The sequence below is a fragment of the Enoplosus armatus genome, chromosome 10 (genome assembly GCF_043641665.1).
Source record: "Enoplosus armatus isolate fEnoArm2 chromosome 10, fEnoArm2.hap1, whole genome shotgun sequence".
Classification (NCBI taxonomy): domain Eukaryota; kingdom Metazoa; phylum Chordata; class Actinopteri; order Centrarchiformes; family Enoplosidae; genus Enoplosus; species Enoplosus armatus.
In genome coordinates this window covers 20,140,865-20,161,466 of record NC_092189.1, presented here as the reverse complement: position 1 = coordinate 20,161,466, position 20,602 = coordinate 20,140,865, and the positions used below count along the sequence as shown (strand labels likewise).

The 20,602-nt window shown below is 39.6% G+C and overlaps 1 protein-coding gene across 1 annotated transcript; it reads left to right on the top strand.

Moving 5' to 3' along the window:
• The first annotated feature begins 51 nt into the window (after window positions 1–51).
• gask1b (golgi associated kinase 1B) lies at window positions 52–7,410 on the top strand. Its single transcript, XM_070913714.1, has 4 exons — window positions 52–971; window positions 2,551–2,768; window positions 4,497–4,723; window positions 7,167–7,410. The coding sequence occupies exons 1-4, from the start codon at window positions 92–94 to the stop codon at window positions 7,372–7,374; spliced, it is 1,533 nt and encodes a 510-aa protein (XP_070769815.1). The 5' UTR covers window positions 52–91; the 3' UTR covers window positions 7,375–7,410.
• The last annotated feature ends 13,192 nt before the right edge of the window (window positions 7,411–20,602 follow it).

Genomic DNA, 20,602 nt, shown 5'->3' with positions numbered 1-20,602 from the left:
TTCCAAAATGAGTTTCGGAAGTTGTGCGCTCCTCCCTGGTTTGAGTTTGCTGCAAAGGAGACACTCCACCATGATCATACCATAAGTTCTAATGGGGAAGTCTCGCTTTCACTGGCTGTGCTTCCCTTTTCTAAGACTGGCCAGCAGCTTTCGGAGGTGCCCTCTTTCAAAAAGGAGTTTGATCATTGCGAGCGTTTGTGTTGTCTATTTGTTTTTTGTGGTTTCACAAGTTGGATACTCCCAGCAGCATCGGGACAGAAGGACTGATAAAGACAAGTACCGGCACACCCGTGGATTGTACAATTTGGATATCAGTGATGCGTTGCCAGACTCTGTGGAACTGCAGACCGGTGCGAGCTTTGTGGTCCCGACACGGTCCAACGTGGTGTACATAACGCTAAAGTCTAAGCGCCGGAAGCCCGCAAATATTCGGGGTACAATCAGACCAAAACTGAGGAGAAAAGCAAGAAGGAACAAGTCCGCTAATTCAGCTTTTACGCAGAACAAACTTGGCACTTTGGAGCGGGACGCGGGCCAAACCAAGCGCAACTTTGCACCCAAGACTTCGTGGGGAGAAACCAGGGATGTTGATTATAAATCTTTGGATATAATCCATAAATCTCATAACGATGCACAGACAGACTCTCACGTTAGTTCTATCCGAATTTACAGCCAGAGGGCACCGCCATGGTTCAGTCCACAGGACGTGAAAGCCATGCGCTTTCTTGCGGATGGCAAAGTTTTGCGCATCAAAGAAGTTTCTCATGGAGACTCTCCATCATTTCTGTTATTTGAGGGCGAGACAAACGTTTCAATGACCAACCAAAAACGGAACAATGTATGTGGAGGGCAGTGTGGAGTAATCAACAGCCCCGTGGACACCACCGAGGTCTTCGCTTTCCATCTGGACAGAGTGCTGGGGCTCAACAGGACACTACCAGCTGTAAGCAGAAAGTTCAGCTTTTTACGCGGTATGTCAACAGACACGAGGACAAAGTTTCCTTTTTTCCTGACGGAAGATGGATGAAACCTTTCAAAACCAAGTTAATACATAACTGTACTGAGTGTGTTTCACTGATGATGATCATCACCAGAGAGAGAGAGAGACAGAGAGAGAGAGAGAGAGCACTAGGGAGGTGGGGATGGTTATGTCTGAGGAAAATAAATGACATTTTCTAATTTGATGGGTTGGTTTCCTCACTCAGGGTGGAACTCCTTTCTACGTACTCAGGAAACAAGCAGTGCCACAGCACTGTAATCAGTTCTATGGAGAAATAGATCGAAATGAATGAATAATACCAGCCTGATTAAGTGGCTCTGTGCAGATTTGTCATAGATTTAGGTTGTCCTGGAGGTAAAGCCTTTACCATTTATACTGTAAGTACCTGTAACCTGTACCTGTATCTGCAACCTACAGACTAATCTTACAGTTTAACCCTTTTGAATGTCGAGTCACTGAATGCAATGGGTGAGTTAAATAAAGGATCCATTAAATCAGGTGCTCTGAAATTGTGGTCTAGTTGTGGAAGAGATGGGCACTGATGACCCAACAGCCGTGTGCGTATGAGCCACACACTGCACATTGTCCTGAGTGTCAGCAGGATGGTTATCAAGACCACATGGGTCAGGACTAGATTCTTTGGAGACCAGACTGAAACCAGAGCCAGTGTAGACGTATTCAATGCCGAAATTGGCAATAAACAATGTCCATACATTTCCATGGCAAAATACTACAGTAATAAGACAGAGCGTTGCCAATAGATGCATAAGACTGAGGGAATCCTCATTTGATAGACCGGACCTGTTCCTCATACCCTTTCATTTTCAAATGTCTTGAGACCAGATTGAATTACAAAAGCTGTGCTACATCTTAAAAATACATAAAGCAGTATAATAAAATGTATTATGATTCACCGGGAAAGTAATTGCAACATTCTTTGCCATTCTCAAAGTTTTGCGGAAAAGAAAAACACACTGTAATGAGCTCTTCCAAGTAAGTAAGAATTAAGGGACATAAACACAGCAGGAGACAGAGAACCATTGTGCACTTTCCTCTCTTTCCCACGTCACCATTATTCCATTTTATTTCCACTTTGCAACATCAAGTTTCTGAGAGTCTGATTTGTTAGTGGTTTCATCAACGCTGAATCTTAAAATAAATGCTGTATAAAACGTTTATGGTTGTACTGAGAACCATAAACGGCATATTAGTCCAGTTTTGGGCCTTGGGTTGTGGAGAAAAGTATTAAGCAAAATGAAAACATCATTCCACTAACAGTAACATCACTGAGGATAGTGAGTTGTGGTAGCTGTGTGTTACATTACGAAGCAGACTGGTCACCATTTGCAATTCCTGGACTGTCTCTCTCCTGTCTTGATCTGCTCATTTACATCAAGGTAGACTGAATAAAAGCCAGTGAGAGCACCACTGATGACGTGTACGCATTACTCAGTCAGCTTTTCCTGGATAAAAATAGGTTAAAAAAAACTCACTGAGACCGAACAGTTGCTGAAACCTGATGATATAATCCTTTTATCCTCCCTCTTCAGATGGCCAACCCTGTCCAGTGGTGTCATGGGATGCATCTCTCTACCCAGAAGGCCTTGCTGTAGGCTGGTCCGCTGTGAGGTTAACGTGGGGGGAGTACCAGAGCTCACTGAAACAGAGGTGTTGGCATAAAAACATCAGCCCAAAGCCTGACTCCGGCTGCTCCACAGTTCATCACTATGAATGGAGTAAACTAGCTCTGTTTGACTTCTTGTTACAGGTAACGAAAGCAGTTTGAAAAATGAAAAAAACATTTCTCTGAATGTGAAAAAATCATGTCTGCAACTTTCCTGTCCTTCTGTTTGCTTTTATGCAGTCACAGCCTCCCCAGGCTTTATTGAATTCCAAAAATTACTTAGCAAACATCTTTTTGACATCAGCAATATGCTCCAACAGCTGTTACTGTGGAAGAAAATAGGTTAAATATCCTCAGAGGTATTGTCCTTTGGCTGAAGAGATGTCTTGTTTCCTGTCTGGGAGGCCTGGATATCTGATCAGATGTTAGCATTGAGAACACATCATAGTAGGAAACATAGTAGGGTGAGGAATTGGAAAATACATACTTAATTATAGTTTTGATGCCTTTAGAACTACTAAATCAGCGCTTAAGAGAAAGTGATTCCACAGGGCATACAAAACATCTTGTCAAGACATAAGTGAACTGATATATAGAAGTGATTCCATTTGTTTGATTCTGGATAACAGACAAATCACAACTATTGATGTCATAGGCGGTGTACAGTCCAAGTGACAACCATGGCTGAATACTGAAGCCAAAGTGGAACTCCTGCGGTTCCTCTAATAGCCCTTATGAAGTGAGTGAGAAAACATCCAACATATCTCTCTTTAAAAATATGATATCTATAAATATCTAACAGATAACTTCACCTCTTGTGATGAGTGTCTTGGTGGTTTTAGATCTTAGAGACAGTTCCCCCAGCACTTACAGGTATAACACAGGAAATATCATAATTTTCATATAACATGTTATATTACAGTTGTTCGTTTTCCTAATGTCCACATTAACTGAATTAATTCCTGACAGGATTTTCCTTCTCATCCCCAAAATCCTAGTATTCACTTTCTGGAAGTTCAGTAAAAGTAAAAGTAACTATTGTGAAAAAAACATGCTTAGATTGAAATGATAGTGTTGACGCGTTGACTGAAATGTCGAAACTTGACATTTACTGGTTAGTTAGAGTCCTTAGTTACTAGGCTGAAGTCAAAGTCAAATTTTAAAACTGTATTTTCATTGGCTGAAGCCATTAAACATTTGAAGTGCATTACAATGGATGCTGGGTTTAGACAGGCTAAAAGTTTTTGTTTGAAGGAATTAGGGCTTACAGAAAGGTATGTTCAGGGGCTTGTTGGCGTGATTGACAGGTATCCTGGAGGTATTTCAGCTCCATGCCTTGGCGGATGCTCATAGACCCAAGTCACCCCCAACCCCCAGGTTTCTCAAACAGGTGTCACCTGAAGCTGAAACCTATGAGTGACATCTCAGATGCTGCACCATTGGTTTTACTTCTAAAACATCCGCCGATCAAATGGTTTAACATATAGAGAGTGAAGGATGGGTTGAAGCCTTGTGGAGGAAGCAGTTCCCTGTGCAGTCATGTCACTCAGCAGTCCAGTGGTCTAATAAAAAAGCAGTACTCATGCCAAAGAGCCACTACACAGACCAACCTGTTGAATAAGTTTTAAGAGATTTTATAGGATTTTTTTCTTGGCCCAACCATTTTAATTCTTTTATCTTGTAATAAAATGACTATGTAGTCTGTGAGACTGTATAAAAGGGAGTCCGGCAATATAAGCTTCTTCAAGGACAGAAGAACCCTTACATCAGGGTCATCAAACACACAAAGGACTCTATGAATATCAAGCTGAGTGATTATATTCTCAATCAACTACAAATATTCTCTGAAGAAACATGGACTTTCTTTTTCAGATTCACAGCCGTCTGGATCAGAGCTGCTGTGGGTTCAGGCCCAGGCAGGAGGATGTGTGCATGGAACTTGGCCACCATGCTGAATGTGGGGACCAGAACCACATACAACTGACCAACATCATCCACAGGGGTCATGACCCGAGACACCTGGTCTTCACCAACAACAGGGGGTTCTTCGACCGCAATGAGGACAACCTGGACTTCAGGCTCCTTGAAGGAATCAAAGAGTAAGTTTGGATCACAAAAAAAACATCTATTATGTGGTGAGTACTGATGATTTCAGTGGTTTTGTGTTTATTGCTCTGTTAAATTAATATATTAAACATTTCAGTCAGACTTTTGACAGTTGAAAAAGTCAACAGCAACGTGTATTTCAGTAAACAATGGGCCTTGTTCATGACAGTTCATACACATAACTTAACTTGGAGTGTGTATGAGCAAAATAAGAACTTTTAAGATTCATTTGTGTTTGTAGGTGAAATTTACGAGAGGTCAGGACCACCACAGGTTCCATAGAGAGGATTGGTTGTATCCTGTTGGAGCACAAGTGATTGGTGTCTTGGGTTGTTTTCAATAGCTGTTTTCCTGAGTTTCTATATTTTTTCCCCTTTAACAACATGGTTGAAAAAATTCCACTTTTCCACTTCCAATTTAAAGTTTTGCACAAGTAGCAGTTCCTACAAACTATAAAATGTCATTTTTAAACTTTTAAAAATCCTGTTTTGATCTTTTTGATCTAGGCGAAATGTTAAAAAAAAACATCCTTTAACCTTTTACGTCCGACAGTGTCACAGAATTGTAAATATTTAGATCTGGGTCAACCAAATAAATGTGTGTTTTGGAGATGAATCTGGGAAGCATGATAACGTGATCTCTCTGTTTATCATCCACCGATTCCAAACTACTCTGCAGAGACATTGCTGTCGTTTCATCTATCTTTTGATCAATAAATCAATGAGTCATACCACTGAGGAGACAGAACGGAAACTGTGGTTTGGCAGGGACGCTCCTGTCCCTTCCCCACTCATGGATCCTTGTGATCCTCATCAAAACTGCAGCTTCTGTCATTCAAATCAGGTATAAAGGCAACATAAGTCAAAATTTAGCTGTTGACTTTAGGCTGCAAGACCACAAGATGTCATTAATATCTGAGGGTTTATCTCTTTGACTTTTATCAAAGCTAAATAAACTGATGTTTGACGTTTTATTTCAGGCACATTCCAAACTGACATGTACAACATTCAGTATCGCAGTTTATTGGAATAGCTGAGCTGCTTGAAAACCTAAACTTACTCAACAACTGCTTAGCAGTCTCTCCGTGGCTCTTCTCCAGTCATCTTCAAAGTCCACATGATCATGTTCCATCTTTCTCTCTTGTTTATCTGAGGCAGGACTCCAGGCAGTCATAAAATCCACTCAAAATCGGGTCAAGCTGAGAATAGCACTTCTAGTTTTGTTCATTCAAAACCATCTACCAGCCATACTGAGAACAGGCTTGTAGTCATGCTGCATCTCAGGTAGATTTGTCTCGTTCTTGTTGAAAACATATGAGGTGTCAGTCGCCCACATTCATACTTCAGTGAAAGAAAATGACTGCGCCTACGAACAAACTCCAAACCTGACTGCTGCAGCCAGCTGCCGCACAGCCTAACATGATGTACTGGTCTCATTTTTCATCTCTGCTGGTATCTCATTTGCATGAGTGGAGCTTTTACCCACTTGTAAGCTTTTAAAATGTCAAAAAAATACTATATAATAAATACTAACCTTCAGCCTGCACTATCACTGTCACTGAAACTGAAGTTTTAGTCATACAAATGTCCTCAGAGGCCACCAGTGCTGAAGATGTGACTGAGTAAGTGTAATTTAAACTACAGAGAAGCAAAGAAACACTGTTTGTATGATTTGAATTAGGTAAAGCTAATGGAAAGCTGTAGTCAACATACAGCAGAAGGTGGTTTTAGTGAAACATGCTGTTGCTATTAACAACGCCCACAGGCACAGCTCCATAGCAACCACAGTTTAGCTAACTGACATTGGTACATGCAGTGTTTTGTTAAATCTATGACCAAGTAAACATTGAACTATCTGTTGGGGCTTCATTCATAACTATTTTACTATTAAATATGTTTTCCTGTGATCAGTTTGGGGCTAACCAACCCAGCCTTATACTCTCCAAAGCCATAACTCTCTGAAGCTATATGGGTTCCCTGCTCAGAAATGCTACTTCTGTCAGCAGTAATAATGGTAACACAGACTACACAAAGTTAGCTCTTGCAGGTGCAAACGCCAACTCCTGTCTTGGACCCTTTGATTAGCCTGTTGCATAGCTGTGCACCTACATGTAATCCATAGAGGGCAGAAAATGTAGCTTGGAGTTATAAGGTTATCAACTTGCTTTTTTCCTCATTGTTCTTTCTCTACAGCTGTTGTTATTGTTTTCTTCTGGTTACAATTACCTTCTTAACATTGCAATGTTCTGCTGTTTCTATTTTTGGCAAGGTTGACATATAAAATCCATAAAAACAAGGTACTATGGCTTCCCCCACTGAGAACAAATCAAATTATTTCTGCTCCCAGCCAAGAGCAGCTCTGCCTCTGAGACCTATACCTGAAACTAAAACTCTAATTTGATTGCACTTCTTCCTGACTCTTTTTCTGTCTTTCCAGGCTTCCAGAGCAGGCAGTATCAGTGCTGAGGAGCAGGAGGCTGAGGGAGAAGCTCCTCCAGTCTCTGTTCCTTGACCAGATATACTGGGAGAGCCAGGGCGGCCGGCAGGGCATCGACAAGCTGATCGATGTAGTTGAGAGGCGGGCCAAGGTCCTCCTCACCTACATCAACGCTCATGGGATCAAAGTCATAACAATGAATGTGTGATGGGAGTCACACCGGCCAAGTAGCCAAATTACTGAGACAGATGAGGTAATGGCTTTATCTCTGTGACTTCACTGTGTCCTTTCAGAATGTCCTTTAAGAAGACACTGGAGCTTCATCCACTCACATTTTCTATGTGGGTCTGGATAAAAACATTAGCTAATGTCTAAAATTGTAATTTGCTGCAATTCTTTGATATCATCTTATATCACGAGGGCATGAGAGCATATGCTGTCAAGAAAAACTGGCCCTAATCCTCAGGACTATTAATTTCACAGTGAAATATCGGAAAAAAAAAAGATTAATGAGTAATTATATCTTTTTTCTTTATATATTTGTAAAAATAACAGTTATCATATTGCTAATGAAGGACTTATTAGAAATTGCCCACTATCCTTTCATAAGTTGTGTTGTTGATAGCTGCGTAATAGCAAGCCATTCAAGTCATTTGTGGTTAAGGAAACATCATCATTTGCACAAGATACTGAGAGAGTTTTGACATTTAAAATCAGCCTGAACTTAAGGAAACTTGTCCTTCTTTCGAGTCTTCATGTCTTTCTCCCCCAGAGGCGAATACGCTGCCGTCATTATGTACAGAGTATGCTGCAGTTTGAACTCCCGCTTAGGCCTTCAAGCAAGTGCAATTTGCATTGCGTATGAATGGAATGCACTAAATTATACCTTATTTTCTTCTCTTTGTGTCAGGAATTGACATCTTTATAAAGCCTTAGATCCAACCCAGACCCACTTAGCTTGATTGAGGTCACACATTATACACTGAAAAAAAGTATTGAATGAGTTATTTAATCTCGTGTATAGTCTTAAACATTTATTCTTTTCTTTTTATAAAACTCTCAAGAAGTCAAAGAGTTATCACAATTTTATGCTTTTAAGATCCAATACAACATCACTTATTGTCATGAACGTATGTTATGAAACATGTTTGGAAATAACTAGTGACTGTATACACTGAAGAACTTCAGTGAGACAATGAGAAGTCAGATGTGTTAATCCTCTTTTATATGCACTCTTATTTACAATACAAAACTACAAAAACACCTTTAGCTGTAACCAATTTCACTGTATTTATTTATTTTTGTACTTTCTTTTTTCAATTGTCGAAAGATGTTTGAGCATCGGATGGTCAATAAAAACATTTATTTGTCAAATATTTGAGTTTTCATCAATAAAATAATTTTTAAGGGAATTAAGCACATTTTTCAGTCAGTAATTTTTAGCTTTTCATTTCAATTTCACTGTAACATGACAAGACTTTGTCAGGTCATTTGTCCGTCACAGAGAGGCCTGCAATTTCATTTGCATTGATTGTATAAAACGTTTGGCACTTGTCTTTAATGACAAAGTCACCGTCAAATACCTATTAAAAGTATATACAATCTATAAAAGTACATTAGCAAAGACATTTTTCCTCTCATGTCCACTCAGTATCAGTCAAAGCATGGTCAGAAATAGTCTGTGGCTCTGAAATCTGAGCTAGAGTGTGGCGACTGCTTTTCATGCTGTCGTAAACAGTGTGCTTTGGGCTCTGAGAGATGGAGTCGACGGGGCTTTGTGGGTTATTTTCTCGTGTTCGTGCCGGGCATTCACTCGGCTGTTATTTTAACCCCTCTGCACCCGCATTAGTGCGTCACTGGGGTCCATGCCTCGGTGTGTTTGTGTTAGAAAGACCCCTCTAGTTCCCAGAGTGCTCTGCAGCGGAACTTACTTTCTTTACACACGTGTGTATGCATATTCTCACACAATAACATACACGCAGACAAAAGATGACTTTTGACCAACGTATTTATGCAACAATATACGTAAAGACACGCCCAGACACATAGACAGGCATTAGGACCTGGACCCTCCCGGACAGTTTCCCATGTCCCCACATTCAGTCCCACTCAGTGAAATTAGACCACTGCAAAAACAGTGTGTTAAGTTCTGCAGGTCAAGTGCTGCACTCCAAACTGACAAGCAAGCCTTTACAAGCAGCTACTTAGCCAGTCAACTCAGACACACTCAGCCAAGTCTTAGTTTTCACTCATGAAAAATATCATTCTATCATAATGCATATGAGGATGAAGTAAAAGTCCTCTCTTCAAGTAAGCAATAGTGTGCAGCATTATCTAATATCAGCAGAGAAATACACTGCAGGTATGGAGAAAAAAAAGACTTATTCCAGAGACACTATTCCTTTTTCAGAGTGATACGTTATTGAAATCCAGAAATTTAAATCCTTAAAATCGATGGAATCTTTTCCACACTTGGTTGGAGAGAAGGAACTGACATGATGTCCAAACTACTGCAATAGTTGCACTTGTGACCTTGTCTCATGTGATGAAGTGTGTGAACAACTCTCTGGGTCGCTGAATAAAAATGTGCTTAAAAGTTTTTGATAAATTGTTAAAGTGGTGAAATTACACTCTCACGTTGACCTAATGACTGGAAACAGGGACAAACAGGTAACCTGGCTTTCTCCAAAGTTAACACAATCTGCCGAGTAGCACCTCTACAGCTCACGAATGAACACATTATATCTCTTTAGTTTTATCTGTACAAAAAGTGAAGTGTAAACTTGACAATTCACCATTTCATGGGGGATTTCATGGATTGTGGACTCTTTCTTGGCTGGGACCAGAAGTTACTGGCCTTTCTAGAATAGATATAATAGCATGCACCAATGCAGTGATATAGAATAACACTGTGCTATGCTCATTATCATAGCTACATTTGCCCCTCATATTTGTTAACATACTTCGCTGATTACATTAACTGTTAGAGGTTAAGGCTCATTTAGCAAAACACAGACACTGTAATTTATCGTGAACAGACGAATGAATGAATTAGTTAAATGTATTGTAAAAGTTTAATAAGATGAAAAAAAAAAGTATCACTTTAAAGTATTCAAATTCGAACAACTTGCCTGAGGACATACGATTTGCAAACACTGCATTTTCCTTTAAGGAACAGAAACTTTAAATAGGCACTGGGCTTTGGACTTTTTTTTTCATTAAGCAGGTTTTGGCTCAAGTACAGAGGAAGTCTGTGTATTTGATAAGCTGGTAAATTGGATCATTCTTTCAACAGTTTTGAAGAAACTTAACAAAGTTTATCTTCAGGAATGTTTTGTGAAGTGTATTAAATGAATGTTTCTTTTTTCTATATGACAGGCATGTTCACTCTTGTTTCCACAGATAATGAGCCTTTTGCTATATTTATCTTACAGTGTATCTGCTTTTCTTCTTCTCCCTTCACCTCTTCGTCTTACCCTACATTCAGTTAAACATTTCTGCTCTTCTTCCTTCCGAGGCAGTGTAGAAATTGAGAAGATTTTGTCTTTGAAGCAGTGGATGAGAATAATTTGGGACGGTTCATCTCAGCTGTGCCCAGCTGGCTGCTGCCTGGTCAGACTCCAAACAGAGGAGCTCTTTATACTCGTAACCTCAGCTCAGAGCTGATAATCACTCTGGTTTACCATGATGTCACTTTACCCATTCCCTGCTCTCCGGAGTTTGCCACTGACCCTCACTGAACTCTGACAAAAAATCATGTGCCCACAGGGAATAGTGTTGAGAGTGACTTACTCATTATACAAAAACCCAAGTGTAAAAATAACTATTTGTGGTTTAATGTGGGGCTGTGTTCCAGGCTAGCTGTTTCCCCCATGCTAAGCTAAGCTAACTGGCTCCAGCTTCACACTTAACGGAGAGATAAGAGAGTGGTATCAGTCTTCTCATATCAAATCTATGGGTTACCCATTTTGTGTTGTGGGATTTCTTTTATCTGTTGCAGTCCCACTCACTCTGATAAGACATGTCTGCTTTTCCATTTCATCCAGAGCAACTTTAGTGTTTCTTTGAAGCTAACATATCTCGCTGTGTTCTTAAAGGCCTTTATAATTCTTGAACCATGTACTCTTGGAAATCATCTGGAACATTTCACTGATTTCCACAGCCAAAAGTCTCCTGGAGTGTTTCAACAACACAGAACCTGGGCGATCACTGAGCTCTCCAGAAGTAGATTACATGGGAAGATAACAAAAAAATCCCACAAATGATTTTCTTTTGTGCCTTTTAACAAAAAAACCACCAGACACAACAAAATGTCCTGCCACGTTGCCTCCAACACTGCTGGAGGAAATTCTCTTCATGCTGATAAGGACTTTAGAGGAGAAATTGAAAGAATGTCAACATGTGTCAGATGAAGTCATGTCAAAGCTTGCTTGTTTCACTAAATAGCCACATCATTCTTTACTTGGAGATTTATGGAATCAGGGCACACAGTGAATAACATGACATGACTTATTGATGACTTATCTACATGTAGAAACATTTTTTACAGGCCTGGCAAGCTACCAGGATCTTTTAATCTCACACCCTCTTTGTGAAAAAGATCCAGTCTGAGGGGATTTAACTCTGAAAATATCTGATGCTGCAAATCTTACCTCTCACTTCAATATCCTACCACTTGTCAGTTGAAATGACACACGTCTCCTCCTATAACTTTGGTTTCTGTTTATTCTCTGAAATATCTGTTTTTATTCTGTTTTTGTTTGAATGCAGCAGAAGACAAAAACTAAACCTTTGTTTCTTCCTGGTTTTTGTTCATTTCTAAGCACATTTCTGATTCAGGCTATATTGATTGTTTGTTTCACCTATTGTCCAAACCATATAGCTTTGTCTGTTTCCATAAGTACAGTTTTTGTGTAATGCCAATCATTGAAAACTTTAAGCGTAGCCTCCTGGGGCAGCTATTGTGTTTCTGGTCGTCTGATTCTTTAGAAATAAATGTCATGAGTAAATACGTGTCACAAATAAGTGAATAATCCCGCCAAAAGTTCACTTAAAACTATGGCTGCAGCTCAGATTGAAGCCTATTCAAGTAGAAGCCTCTCTGTCAGGTAAGAATGCAACCAAATGAAATAGTTTTGCCAGAGGTGGTGTACGGACACTCTTTGTCAATAATATTTTAAAGCCGATTTAATGAAAGCAGTGGGTCGAGAAACAACTTTACTCAAGCTCTGTAATAGCAACAGACCTTGATTTTAATTGATTTAATTGATTTTAATGGAATGAGATGTATGTGAGGAGGTGAAGGTGAATAGCTAAAGGCTCATCTGTGACGGATCAAGAGGAAGGCGAGTGAGCAGCTTTCTTTAGTGCGATGAGGTGAATCTTTGATCACATCCAAGATAGGATTATAGGGAATACAAGCACAGTGCAAAGGCTCCTGCCAGCTGCATGGATGAATTATTCCATGTAAGACCAGAACTAAGCTTCATGTTTCCTACTTACTTTTCATATTTCTGATTCTGAAGGAGGTCAGTGGCAGATCATTTTCCCTCGAGCTGGTTCAAATTCAGTGTGTCGCTCAAGGACATTTGAGCGAGACATCTGAGGTCATAGAGGATCAATCCAAGTGTCAGTTACAAGGCAACCTCTCCAACCACTTGTCTACCCCAACCCCGCTTTTATTTTACAACTGCAAAGGGAATGTTTAGGGGAGTAATTACCCTGTTAACATATAAATCTGACAATACAGTCTTGACATGAATGCTTGACGTAGACTGTGATTTGTACTTGCCTTGGTTTGGTCTCTTTGCACTGCATGTCAAGCCCATTGTTATGTTAACTGCAGCAAACACAGCACAGCCCACTCTTTGTGCATTGTATTATTTAGTGATTGGTAGTTAGTTTGTGGTAACTTGATTAAGTACACATTTATTAATAAAATGTACAATATAAACTATAAAATAATGAAGGCCTTAAAACTGCATTTTAACTCAGGGCCCCTGAGATGGGGCAAGATTTATTATTAAGTCTTAATTAGTTGTTGCCTTATAATGTACTTTAGTGGTTCAGTATTAACAAACAAATTTGAATTAAGTAAATTACCACAAACTACTTGACACACAGTTGCCCACTTTTCCTGGTTGGTATTCCAGCCTTCAAGTACAGGCATATATATGGTTTGTAGTTGTTGAATAAAGTGTAAAGTGTATTGGGCACTCCAGAGACTAATGTTAGTTAGTTAGTTATCAATATTTTCACATTTTCAGCCTTTAGTATCTCTACATTTAACATTATTCATTACAAAATACTATTCAGTGTTTTCCCCCAAATAATACCCAGGAACACTCCAGGGGAACTCTCCCCTGGGGAATAGGATGACTAAAACTCTCCACCGAAGCTTATATTGATGGAATTCATCGATGGTTCACTACTCCTCCACATCTGCTGTAGTCCATGTTAAAAAAAATAATGAGCAATGACATAAAAACATACAAGCTGACCATGAAAATAGAATATCATCGCAGGTTTTACAGGTTGTAACAGGTTGTAACAGGTCATCATATCATTTAAGGTCAGAGACATCTAAAGCCGTCAAGCTACATTAAAGGAATGAGAGTACATCCTGAAAACTGGGGTGAGGCATCTCCGTGGACTGGCATTTCAAACATCTGCTCCCAGAGATATATGGGGCAATCAAACAGTTGTGGGCTGAATATGTCACATTCTATATTTAGAGATCTTGTGATGAGAGAGGTGTGGCATGTGGAGCATGCAGCAGACTCTGAATGAGACCATTGAGGATGATTGCTCATATGATTTAAGACATTAGGTGCCAATGTATCACATGATGGGAAAATAGTTTAGATTGTGAAGGAAACATAATAAGATGAGCGATGGTTCCAAATCTGGTGATATCTTCTTAATGAGTCATGAACATGAACTGTTTTTCTGGGGCTCAGCACGGTGATTGCCTTTATAATGCTGCAATCATTTTCCTCACAGTTAAGAGCTCTGCTCTACTTGGCAGCATTTCATGAGCATGTGATGTCCACTTTTCTAAAATATCTGCAATTGGCAGACAAAGCCTTCATCTCAAACCAAAATAACAGGTTGCAAGATTCAAACATCCTCAACTACCACTTTTCTCAATAGTTGTTTTCTGAGTCAGAAGTGTTTAGAGTTAGAGTTAGTTTATGCATATAGGCACCCAATATAAAAAAGAGAGAATATGGGTTTTGTTTCCACCCAAAGTCTACAGCAGACGATTTCACTGGTTAGTCATCCCTCTTGAAATGACCTGACATTGTTTTTGGAATAAAAACCTACAGTTAGAAACACTCGACATGTGCTGTAGAGCTTATGAGTGCTGTAGTGTCTATATAATAGAGTCCCATTTTGTTCCCTGGAGACTCACATGGTGCATTTCTCAGCGACCAACAGTCCACCAATCATCTCTACAGGCAAACGTCGCAGCAAACAAACGAGCAGCCAGAGGAGAGGAAAAGGCAGAAAACAACCCTAATAAAGCAAACTGGCCAAACACAAGACACTATACTCCTCTATTAAACTGACACAACCATGTGCAGTCACTGACTGAAGGTGTGAACAGCCTGAAGAGAGAGGCACCAAACATTCCTCACCTACCCTATTCCTGACTCGTCTATCTGGGGTCAAAACTGTTCCAGCAGCAGCACTTTGAACTTGACTGGGCCTCACTCATGGGCCATAGAAAGATCTTATGTCACAGAGGAGGCATTTACTGTATATTCTATACCAGGGAAGGGAAATCAAGGCATGCGTATATAAGCAGGAGAGTATCTAGGTTGTCAGTCTATCCAAAGACCACAGCAGGGGATATCACGGATTACATTCTCCTCAAATGCATAAAAACTCAATTAAAGGGCTCTGAATGAGCTCTTGGTGGTGCAAATATTCACAAAGGCAAGTTGGAAATGTTTTAACTTGAGCAAAAATGTACTCATCCCGAGGCTTTATTGAAGTTCAGTCAGAGGCTGAACTTTCACACAAACACACACACTGTCGGTGCTCACATCGCTAGCTAGCTACAGCTAATTTCTAAACAAGTGGTACATTGGCTTTTTGGGGGGAATAAACACTGTAAAGCACTCTAGAGCAGTACAATTTGAACACACTTTTGGAAAGTGTACAAAGACTGTGATTAATGTCCCGTCTCCTACCAACTAAATGTTATTGTTTTAACCATAACCATGCTTCATACACTTAGCCACATGAAGCATAGGACCACATTTTCATCTGACACCTGAATTTATTTAAATGGCAGCAAAACCTTAAGTTTGTTTGGTTATTTCATTGATAATTTACACTTTATATATTGTGGTCACTGGTATGGTTATTCCTGTAATGTGCACTGTGCTGAGTGCACCTACTGCCCTTGATTTAATGTCCAACAGTGGCTTGTCTTCACACATTAACCACCAAGACAACAGCTTCAGTGATAAAGTTAGTCCTGCCATGCTAATATTTATGATGAAGGTGCTATTCTGGCAAAGTGCTGCATAAAGGTGAGGCCATGCGCATAAAATGAGCCCTGGGAAACCTTGGCCTTAGTCAGAGCACAGCTCTCTTTAGAACTAAAAAGGCCATTAATCTAAACTTGCCAGACACTATTAGTGTCTTGCAAACTTCCCTGCGACAATGACTCAACTGTTTTCAAAGGAAATGTCACCGATAGAAGAATATGATGATGACTTAATAAAAGAATGCGGGGGAGAAGCAAAGCAAGTTTTTGCAGACGAGAAGGGGACAGAGTTCAGGATTTATTTTTCACTGTTTGGGCTGCTCTCAAAGACGTGAATTAAGACTAGTCTTAGAGGAAGAAATAAAACATTATTATTTCCATACTTCAGGTCATTGTGACTTTGAGGCCTCAAACTGTATTAAAGCTGTTACTCTTCTGTAAAACTCATCGTAAACTGCTCTGTAAGAGCTAGCTGTTATATACATCCAGGAACTCTTTATTCTAAAACTGATGGAGGCGATTTTTTCTATGTCTGTGAAAATGCCTTTGTTTCAGCCGCACCATGTGACCTTCCTTATACAATCTTATTTATTTAGAACTTGTAAAATGAATGACATAAAAGAAAATATACTACATACACATAGAACATGAAAATATCAAATGATGAAGACTCTTTGAAAAACATTAATTTGTATTTTCCAGTAACAGCACACAGTGACTCTATGCAGGCATTGCTTCACAGAGCAGAGGAAGACCTTCTTCCACTTCATGTGAGTCTCAGGCGGGGCTTCACCTCTTCAGCATGTATGAAGAAGGAAGAGGGAAGAATGTATCACCACTGTGGCTGAGGCAACGCTCCAAACTAAATCTTCCATGGTGAATGTTGCCCGTTCCAGCAGGAATCCAAACAGGAACAGTCTGGCCCGGGCTGAGCAGGCACCCAGAGCAGGCCAAAAAGGAAATGACTGAGACCAGCCTCAGGGTGCGGCAGGTTCAGTGCAGTGGTCATGCCCAGTAGTCTCCGTCCTCTCTGGCATCACAAGCCAAGAAAATGTTGAACAGGAAGATTCTTAGTTTGTGTTGTACTGACTCATAAACAGTGGCTGAAACTCAAACTGAAAATGCAACAATTTTTGTTTCATGTCTTCTTCGGTGAAGTTCGTATAGCTGTTTACTCTCAGTTGCTGGTCAAGTCAGTTATTAGTTCATTTCAGTCACAGACATGTGGTGTTGCATTGCTCTGTTCATTTTGTGGGTGTCTTTTTTAAAGTAGTTTTGGGCATTTTTTGTGCCTTTATGACACAGAAGAGTGATAACAAGAAACAAGGGAAAGAGAGATGGAACAAAAGACTTGACATTCATTTTATTCATGCACATTTTAATTGAACAAATCTATGATTTTATATTGGTCTTTTTTTTAATTCTTATTTGGTATGAGGTCTCACTCCTATTTTTAGTTTTTATGCTGTTTATATATGTGTAAAATAAGGATTTAATCGAATTAAATACAAGATTGAGCGATAAGCAGCTGTAAATCTATGAACATCAGATGGCAATCAGCAAAGTCAACAACACCAAAGTGGTTCAAGACATAAACATGAAGCTGGGTCGGTCAAGTTGCACCAATTCCAAGTTTGGCTTGACGGCATCAGCAGAGTGACAATAGTGAGAACTGTCAGTTACACCTGTATGAATATAATGGGTTGTTACTAGTAAGCTGATAGTTGATCAGCTGATGTATCAATGAGCAACTGATGCTAAATGAAACAGCTGATGCAGATCAGTTAATACAAGTGTGACTTAATTAGTCTGCCTGAACAAACACAATACTCAAAACTCTGGGATTTTTAAGGGAGCAGTCAGACATTTAAAAAATAAGTTTGTTTCTCATGTCAAAAGGGAAGATAATGGAACAAATGAATGTCTGGATGTCCAATACAGAGAGGTGCGGGACATATTTAGCCTTGTTTAGGGACTGGAGAGAGTCAAAACGTTTATTTAAAAAAGTGTAAAAGAATACTTCTCTAAGCAACTGAAAACCCATCTTTGTTTACATGTTATATGATGTTTTATGTAACTGAAAGAAAAAAATAAAAATTTCAGTGACATCATACAAGGGGAACAGCAGTGTACAGTTATTCTATACAAAGAAGAACCACAGTATGAGTACAAGGATCCTCCATAAACACAGGACAACAGTGCCACCTAGAGAATTACAAACAGAAGATCTCAGTATTGGCCACACATTACTGTTTAACTGCCTAAAGTCTCAGTAAAGGTTTCCATCTTCAAAGCAGCAGATTCTGTTTTCTTTTCTTCTTTTCATTGTATTCACAGCGGAAAATATCCTCTCCAACACTGATACGGCCTACATCAACACGCGCCTCGGGTGCTGCTGCATACCACAGACCGTCAAGACGTCAGATAAATGAGCTGGTCAGTGGTACGTGGCAGAGTGAAGTGATCCTCTCCAGTCTGTCATCACAGGCGTGTCCCTGTGGAAGCTGAACAAACTCACTTATTAATGAGGTTATTTTGGTGGCAGCACTGGAGTTCTGAGGACAGTCATTTTCAAAGAGCTACTGTGCTGCCCTCTAGTGGCTGAATGAGTGAACAGTTTGAGCTGTTTTGCTAAGACAGTGAGGGACAAAATGAGGACGCTGAAATAACATAAGATCAGGTTTCAGTGGTCTTTGAAGCAAAATGAATCAAACTTAGCAAAGTTAATACAGGTATTATGAGTGCAGGTGAATGTGAGAATACAAAGCAGATCAGAAATGAGTGCAGTGCCTGTGATATGATGTGTGAATAATAAGGGTTTATTAATTTATACAGGTCTTTAGAGACCCGTTAGAGTGTGTGCATTGAGTCCGTTGGTAAAGCCAGTTTTGACACTGTCCTCTCCACAAGAACAATGTCATTGGTCATTTGTTCAGATGCTTAAAGCAACCTTTGTTTACATTCTTCTGACATCTTGTGATTGTGGGAATGACTGTCATCACAAGTATAGCAAAACCCCTTAGGGAGCATATCAGTGGTTGGATATACAAAGTTTCTGACTTTGAAACTGGAGACTGTGGTTTGAATCATGTCTCCAAATTCAGTTTCTTTTAACCATGACCAGAAACCATCCCTTACCTTATGTTTTTGTGCCCTAAAAGTGTTTTAGGATTTAGGTATACACTGAAATCACCAATAAGTAATATTCTGAAATGATTGTCATTGTCTTTATGTTATTCAAATGCCACAATGTCTCAGAATTCAAAGTTGAAAGTTTTATTCTAGACACCATGGAAAAGCAGCAGGACCCACTACAGTGGCAAAGGAGACTCATTAAACATTTAGCTGAATAATTCATGCACAAAAGAAGTATAAATAATAAATGATTAATAAGAACAAATAAACTACTAGTATGTTTTACAATCCAAAAAAATGCATTTGGGGTTCAGGCAGGGTTACATTTTGTGAGCCAGTCAGGAAGTTAAACATCTTGATTATGTACAACTTTAAGAGAAACTGAGACATTTCACGAGTGAGAATATTGTGAACTCAGACATGCAGTCATTTTGATCTAGCAACTACACACACTCCTAATATCAACAATTCTTGTGCATTGTGCATTCTTCTTTGAGCTGATTAATTATTCAGTCATCCTTCCCTCAGCTCAGCTCACTCCCAACATTTCCAAACATAAGTAATGAAGTAAGATTTTGCTTAAGCACTTAGTATGCAGGGATTCCAATGTTAAAAGCACATTATATTGTATATGCATAAAAATGGGATAAAAAGTGTCATAAATAAGATATTAGGCTGCAGCTGTGAGTGCTTTTCTTTATGCATACACTGGGGGAAGCAACAGGAGCCGAAAGTGAATGAGAAAACAGAGGAGGGAGTGGTTGGCAATTTGGGATTTAATGTATACTAGAAACTGTGCTACATATTTTGGTGTACACACAGGATTATAAACATTATGAAAAAACAAAACAAAACTATAATAATAAATAGATTTATTGTACCCTGAGGTCAAATGGTCAAAATCTAGTTGAATTTGACTTTGACTAAGCAGGAGAGAAACATGTCATTCTGGTTCATACACTGGAAAGTCTGATAATATAGAATAAGATTGTTTGTTGAAGTCTTTGTTGGATGTAGTGACGGTGCTACATGTTGATATTCTTGCTGTATTAACCTTGAATGCGAACGGCATTTCCCTCCGGCTGCTGATTGTACCGTCTTTTCTGTTCATGCTCACTCTGAACTGATGAACTGTTGCTTCCCGGGAGGCTAGTAAATATAAGCCCAAAGAAGTTTTCAACAGCGCTCTCTATCTGCCTCAAATCACTTTAGTAATGAAGTGTTTCTTGCACTTGTGGGATAGTTTCCATAGCAACCGCCTGGATGTGGGAAGTCGTGTCTCACACATGTGAGCAGACACATGCACCCTTGCATGCACATGCGCACTCGCAGCCCCCTCCCACCTCTTACAAAATGTTAATACTATTAATATTCTACCTCAAGTAATAAACACATCTTAATAACAGGCAGAACGATCAAAGCCTTCCAATCCTCCAGATGCGATCTCGTGAAACAATGTTGTGCCAGGTTTCAGTCCCTGGCTGCTTTTCGCAGGCTTTACCCCCTCTTAGCATCTCTCATCTCTTGTCCTCTGTGTGAAGGGTATCCTTGAGTTCTGGCTCTTGTGGATTTGATCCAGGTCTCTGTGGTGCAGACCAGATTTTGTGGTTAACATCCTACACACTCCTGGCAGCACCTGGAAGTTTGCTCAGTGTGTTTTCTGAGGACAGCCTTCCCTCCAAATGTTTTTTTACGCTTTGCCTGAAGAATAATGATAATAATAATAATATTTTTATTATCAAAATTAGTAAGTAAATACAGACAATACAGTATACAAGAGGTAAGGGTTAACTACATGATG